General features: G+C 47.4%; 1 protein-coding gene across 1 annotated transcript; it reads right to left on the bottom strand.

Annotated features, from left to right (window-relative positions):
* Positions 1-4559: 4559 nt before the first annotated feature.
* LOC127566918 (beta-1,3-galactosyltransferase 5-like) lies at positions 4560-7400 on the bottom strand. Its single transcript, XM_052009439.1, is given in 3 exon segments — positions 4560-4919; positions 4921-5534; positions 7247-7400. Coding segments are annotated over 3 exon segments (1128 nt in total).
* Between the last annotated feature and the right edge of the window lie 332 nt (positions 7401-7732).

Genomic DNA, 7732 nt, shown 5'->3' with positions numbered 1-7732 from the left:
CTTCCACAAAGTCTGCAGCATCTTGCAGTAAGTTTGCTTCCCTTCTCATATCATTGCACTTTTGTAGGTTTATAAAGCATGGCAATTTCAGCGAAATGTGTACATTGTCCTTGAATATTGTCCCATCACCTGTAAGCAGAGGCCGACAAGCCCACGCAAATGACTGAGGTCATTATTCCTCTACGTTCCTCCCAGTATAAAGCTGAGGGCTCCGTCTGAAGCGCACTTTCATCTCAGCGAGTCACTGATCCACCGCCGGTACCAGGAACGAGTCCAGAAACAGGATGGAAAATACGAGCTGCCGCCAGCGATGATCAAGGATACCCTTGAATTACCAGCCTGGGTTTCAGTGACAGGGTCCCCAGGCGTCCTGGGCCAGAGAGGGATGCTGCCTGGTTCCTTTCGGACTAACAGTCTCACGGAACATGACGTCACAGGCATCCATTTAACACGATGTGTCTGTGCTGTTTGAAAAGCTGCTGCAGGGCGTAATCCTTCTTCAAGTGTGGGCCCATGGTCACAGAGCTCAAAGCTCTTAAAGTACACTTCCAAGTACTGTCTAAATGTGATGGCTGTTTCAGTCTTAGCTCCGCTCTCTGACTCTGGGTTTCAGACCCTCGGCACTCTCTGGGTGCATCTTATTTCCGTCACTTTCTTTCTGGTTCGACAGTTTCTCTATTAAGTCCCTGTCTCTTGTTATGTACTCTTCTGTTAAGTGTTACGTACCAGCAACAATAGAAACACAACGAGCAAGGTTTCAACGTTAAAATCTATTTATTAATAACTAATTGTAATAATAAAAACGTTAAATATCAGACACTAACCAAAATAACCAAAGCGTGTGTGGCTAGTTCCCACACCACCAAGTCTAGGAACAGTTTTCAAAGTTTTATGATGGCAAACCAGTTCAGTTCAGCAAGTTACGAAGCAAAACGATGAGCAAAGGCTTCTGAAAACCACGTTGTAATGTCGGGTAGAATGTAGAGTGAAGGGGTTTACGAATTCCACAAGTTCCACGATGGAACAAATACGACGCCCCAATCGCCAAAGATCTCTATTGATTTGTTGCGAAATATCTGCCACACCGAGGGCACTCGATACACGGCCTCCCACAGATATGCCTGCTACCCGATACAGGTTAGCGACAAAGTGACCTCCACAGATTGCTCCAAAAATCCAGGTATGGATTGCAAAGTGACAGCCCCAACGATTGGTATTTACCCATAGATACAGAGGCTACCTACCAACTCTCTCTCTCTCTCTCTCTCTCTCTCTCTCTCTCTCTCTCTCTCTCTCTCTCTCTCTCTCTCTCTCTCTCTCTCTATTTGTCTGTGTCTGGGTTCAAGAATCAGCTCACAGATATATCTCTGCAGTTGTCAGCACTTCAATAAACTCGGCCTTCAGACACCTGCAGCATTCCAATTATTTCAGTCATACAACCTCTCCGCTCCCACTCGTAGCAGTCAAACAAAGCCATACGCTGCCGTTCAGGTTCCTTAAAGGGACACTCACCAAGTAGCAACCTGGGCTTGTAACATAAGGGAAATATCTCCTTCCTACTTACGTTCTTTAAGCCCCAAATGTACTTCATGAACCCTAGTTAAACCCACGCAGTCTCATCTGTTCTAAATCTATCCAATTCCTCCTAACAGTTCAAACTGCCCACACTTGGCACCTTTCCTTGTTGGTGTGAGGATCTCACAGTGTCACGAAGACCCACTGAGTCATGCTGGGGCGGAGAATCACGCACATTTCAACAATTCGACATTTCGCTAGGTTCTGTTTGTTTTAACTTCTCATCCTCACCTTTATTTATTCCCTGACACTGAAACCTGACGTGCTTCTAAGAGCCAGTATACGTTATTATCTTCGTAGCCGAGTTTCAAAGTACAGTAAAAGGTGCGGCGTCTATAAAAGGAACAGCAAATACGTTGTGCAAGTATCCAGTTTACCGTGCTCTCCACAGAACAATACTGCATTTACTCAGTGCTGAGTTTCAGAACGCAGTCCACGCCCAGGTTAGCAAACTAAAGGCAGAAGGTTATTTATCATATAACTCACAGTGAATGTTAGACTGCAACATGAAAGCCATTTCTTGAAAACAAAACACTACTGAGTTTTCAGTATTTTGTGGAAAATGAGATTCTCTTCAGTTATCAGAACTTTGTAAGTTTTACAGAAAGGAATGGCATTCAATAAAACACGCCATTGTGCAAAGCTTGATGAACAGGAAGAAATGTGAATATTGTCCTTCATGTGCACCAAGATAAACAATGGACTGAATTAAAAAACATAAAACAAACAAAACTCAACTCTTCCGGGTGTTGTTATCGGGGAGTGTAGTTTATACTTTGCCCATAAAATCTTTGGTAAAGTGTTGTTTCACGACGTCCCTGTTTGCAGTCTCCGCACCAGTAGGCAGACTTTTTCTCAGCCCACATTGTGAACAATGCCATCTCCAGATTTAACATGTTTTGGGTAATGCGGAAAACGAGAATTTATTCAAATATATCTTAAGATAACCGAACTCTCAACATGCTATGAATGTGAAGCATGAGGAGCATTGGAAATGTGCAACGTGATAGATCTGATGGACTTTGGCCTGGTTTCTGGACTCACTGCCCTCCCACTCACACTCCCTTTTCAGGATTAGAGACCCGGGACACTGAAAGTGGATCCCTGGACCTTGGCCTAACACGTTACTGCCCATGACCACTGCTGAAGGTCTTTCACCTGTTTTTAAATGTTTCTGATTGACAGAGAAAAAAAACACGTGTCAATAAATACTTCATTAATACTGCATGACAAAAAGCGGAAAATGTAACAAAACATATGAAAGTACCTGGACATCATAAATGGACATACAAACGGCAGCTCGTAATGTTTTATTCAAAGTACAATGAAATCCAGCAAGGAGAGATTGGAATAAACAAATACACATTGAGCACAATCAACTGGTGGATGTGAGGAAAGACGCATTAAAGTAACAGCATATCATGAATGCAATTGGAAGCACATTGAAGTACCAGCGAGTAACAAATGAAATAGACGTTCATTGAAGCATTGGAACATTCTAATTGTTCAATCACAGTCGCTGAATTACAAAACGGTCATTTTGTGACTGACCGTCTCTTCTTCTGACTCCAGCGCACTTTCTTCGTCTCCGTCTCGCTTCCGACCTCATCTGCCCTCTTCCTTCTTCTCTCATTGCCCTTTACTCTCACCTCCTTCTCTCGCTCCCCACCTTCTTTCTATCCAATTTCAAATTCATTTCCGATGGCATTCTAATTTAGCCTTCTGTGCTTCAATTAGACAAAGTCTATTATCTGTTAATTAGAAAACATATTTTCAAGGTGCGTATAGGGTAAGCTGAATCACATTCTGATGCAACCGGGTGTCCACACCCTGCAGTGCTAATCCACCGTGTATTGCGGGACGCGTGACTCTGTCCTGTGGTCCCGAGGCCGACAGCCGACTTTGGCACACCGCTGTTTCTGGGATTACTTCTCTGATAATTGGGCTGCTGCTGGATCTGACATTCAGGATAACTTCACGGGCAGCAAAATGTTTCAGGGCCCGTACTGCCTTTTCTGTGTGGTTGTTCCCTCGATTATTGATCCACGGCCTCATCGTACTGTGGATATCAGCTCCTGGCCATACGTTCATATCACCAACAGGTTCAGCAGGCGTGCGATAAACAAGGTGCGAGTGGGGATCGCGCTCCTCGCCACCCTCGCCTCTTTATGGCTGTTTATTATCCTCCCCTGGTCCGGACACACAAATGGTTGACACGAAATAAAACAAAAATCTGCATGTGCTTGAAATCCGAGATAAAAACAGAAAATGCTGGAAATACAGCAGGCCGGCCATTGGTTGTGTTAATAGAAACAAAGTTACGTTTCAGTTCAGCAATCCTTCGTTGACATTTGTTTCACACCTTCGATGTAGACAGAGAGTCCAATCCATCTGCCCCGCATTTAACCTAAGTATCCTGTCGAGTTCATACAGGCCTGCGGCTGAAGGATCCCATTTTAGAAGTGTTTTCCTTTTTCTATCTTGTTTTCCTCCTCGGATATATGTAGCATTCTTACACTGAGATTGCGGGTTGTCTGCGGTTTTTGCAATAGGCTGTTATAGACTGGTAGTGTTACAGCAGGGAAGAAGTCTCTCTCTCCTCTCTCTCTCTCTCTCTCTCTCTCTCTCTCTCTATCTATTTATCTATCTATCTGTCTCTCTGTCTGTCTATCTATAGAGCTATCTATCGCTCTCTCTTTCTCTCCCTACTCTATCACCCCTCGATTTTTAGCTGCTCTGTCCATTCGCTTGCTCTCTTCTTCCGTTGCCCACACCTCTCTCTCTCTATCCGCATTTCCCCTGCTGTCATTTCCAGCATTCTCATTTTTTTCTCCTTGCCGATCTGCTGCATTCGCCTCCACCACCTTCTAAGCCCTCTCCCCTCGTCAGCGTTCTCACGATTATCTTCCCTCTGCCGACTCCCTCCCATGCTTAAGGTAGCACATCTGTCCTCTGACGGGGTGGAAGAGGCAATGCGGCCTCCGTTACGGTTCTCCAGGGCACTTCTCATCGGCAGAGTCCTGCAAGCCCCTCCAGAAGAGCAGTTTCTCGTGGTCTCTTACCCAGTGGGAGGTGATGAGCTGCCGGTAGGTGCAGATGGAGAAAGGTACCTTGTAACCGTAGAAGACTTGTTGAGAGTGAATTTTCATGGGTTCTACCTTCAGATCCTCCAGGCAAAGTCCCACGTAAGCATCTTCAATTTTTATTTTGGCCACCTTTTCGGAGACCTCCCACACACGGCAGGCCAAATCAGTGGAGAGGACGTAGCCGGTGCCGGAACAGTAGGGTGGGTACTTGTCCCTGGGGTACTCATCCTTGCTGACGTACCACTTGCTAGATTTTTTTACGAATAGGTCGGAAACCTTTCATAATTATGCCAGTTAAGAGGTTCTTTCGGTGCGGGTCCCGGGACAGGAGTTTCATCAGATAGTCAGTGTTGACGAACATGTCGGAGTCGGTCTTCATCACGAAGGAGGCGGAGGGGCAGGAGCAGCAGAGCCACTCCAGACCCAGCAGCACCTTGAGGGTCAGGTTGTGGTACGTGTCCTTGAAATCTCCCTGGATGATGTCCTGGTGTAGAGTGCCCTCCCGCATGATCCAGTCCTGCCGCTGACCCCCATGTCCCAACAGGAAATAGGTGACCGACCTGGCACCGCCGACCAGTCGCTCGCTCCCCCAGGTCCGGCGGATGACCGAGCGAGTCTGGAACTGATCGGGGGAGCTGGTAACCAGCAGGACGAGGAAGGGGGCCCTGTTCTCACACCGGCTGGCGAGTCGCATCAGGAAGGGGATGCCGTTTAACCGCGAGGGACACGGACGCTGGCCGATGCTGCGGCTCATATCTCTGATCAGCAGAAACACTGATATCAGGCAAAAGATCATAAGCAGGACGGTCCCGACCTTGAGGAACCGGTTTCCACAAATCGACGTGAGGCGGATGCATTGCCATCGGAGGGAAACTACTGGGAAAGAAAGAAACTAAATAAATAATATAAATACTTTCCAACAGTCAACATATCATGTCCAACACTTTTTTAAATTAAGAGCTGGAAGGTGTGGGATGTCGGCAGAAGTTCGGCAAGGTTTATTCGAAGAGATGACACCTGAAAGAACAGAGAAGGCACACAGTAAATCACCCTGAACAGTGTGGCGCTTCCTGAAAGCAGTCACTCCCACATATAACGTTACTTTGGGCCTGTCCCATCGCCACTGACACCATCCCATTGTGCGGAACTTCCTTGGGACCGTCCGTTGCACAGCACAGCTTTTCTTCACACTAATTGTCTTGCAGTGCGGCGCTCCGACGCATCGCCCGTCTCACAATGCTGCGTACCCTAGGGCTCCTCTCTCCCACGGGATCTGTGAAACGTCGGCGGACGCTCACTCCTACACTGAACAACGATGGAGCTCTGTTGATATTGCCCGTACAAAATGGCAGCGATCACTCAGCATGTCTTCTCCTGCGAATGCAGCATTTACACGGCCTTGCCGTCCCACAATGATCTGCTCCTTACACAGCCGCCCCACAGTCATGAATATAGACATGATTGCCGGTGGGCAGTGACAAAGTTCAGGGAAGGAGAGGTGCATATCCTCTAGGGTCACACACTGTCCGACCACCACCATCCCCATCCTCACTGGGCTACACACTGGCCACTCACCCGGGGCCCATCCTTCGTGAGACACATTCTGCCTGATCCCCGGGACCCATCCTCTGCCGGTCCCAAACTGGTCGATCCCCTGGTCACCCCTCCTCCCGGGTCACACATCTCCAAATCCCCGGGACCCACCCTCCCCAAGACACACACTGTCTGATCCCCGGGACTCAACCTGCCCGGGTCTGTGAAAGTAATTGGAGGAAACCAAAGACAATGTCCACCTCTTAAAAAGCAGAAACATTCCCTGTGCTTCCTGACGACAGAGCGGTTGTGAGTCTCATCACTAATCACAGCGTCACACTCCCACACACCGCATGTGGCCTGTTTCACTGATCCACAGACAAGTGCTGTAACAAAAGTGTGTTAAGTGTACCCATTACAATATCCCGGTTCAGCAACGTGTCTGGAGCAGATGGAAACTTCAGTTCTCTGTTTACGCAATAAATTGATGGAACAACTCAATAATTTTTTCTTAAGTACCAGATGCCACAGGGTGTGACTGCGAAGTTACCACAAAAGCAATAAATCTGCTTCCCTCTTCTTCCTTCTTCCTTCTTCTCTTCCTTCTTCCTCTTCTTCCCAGTTTTACGGGATGTTTTGTGGGTGCTTTCAGCTCATGTGCCCTCCAGGAGCCTATTAAACGCATCTATCGTATTTGCCTCTCGAACTGGACTTTTCGACCGAGGGAAACGATACCGGCTATCTAATCTATCGATGGCTCTCATAATCTTATAAAATTCTATAAAGTCTCCCTTCAGTCTCCGCCGCTCCAGAGAAAACAAATCAAGTTTGTATAATAGCACATGCTCTCTAATCCAGGCAGCATTATCGTAAACCTCTTCTGCACCCTCGCCAACGACTCTACGTGCTTCCTATAATGGGGCGACGGGAATTGAACGCAATAACCCAGATGCGACCCAACCATTTTCACAGAAAAATAAATTCCTGACACTTGAACTCAATGCCCCGACTAATGAAGGCAGGCATGGCAAACGCCTTCCTTAACACCTCACCAATCTGTGCAGCAACGTTCACAGAGCTCTGGATTTGAACCCAACGGTCCCTCCGAGACCATGTTGAGGCCAGGGCCACCACATACTTGCCACGACCAAGAATGCTCACCGGCGCCTCTCCTCTCCTTCCCCAGTAGGCCAAAATATTTGACATGTCCGCTTTGACACTCACCAATTTTTATCGATGCACGATAGGAAGCATCCTATCCGAATGCATCACGCCTTGGGGTGGCAACTGTTCTGGCCGTGACCGCAAGAAACTGCAGAGAGTTGTGGACACAGCTCAGCACATCACTGAAGCAATCTCTCCTCCACAGGCTCTGTCTATACTTCTCCCTGCCTTGGCAAAGCAGCCAGTATGATCCAAGACCCCACCCACCCCAGTCATTCTCTCTTCTCCCCTTTCATTGGGCAGAAGATAGAACACCTGAAAACACTTCCTGCAAGGCAAAAGGGCAACTTCTATCCCACGGTTATTAGAATATT

Source organism: Pristis pectinata, chromosome X (assembly GCF_009764475.1).
Source record: "Pristis pectinata isolate sPriPec2 chromosome X, sPriPec2.1.pri, whole genome shotgun sequence".
In the NCBI taxonomy this organism is placed as follows: domain Eukaryota; kingdom Metazoa; phylum Chordata; class Chondrichthyes; order Rhinopristiformes; family Pristidae; genus Pristis; species Pristis pectinata.
Note: the sequence above shows the minus strand (reverse complement) of the source record. Positions and strands in the feature narration are given on the sequence as shown.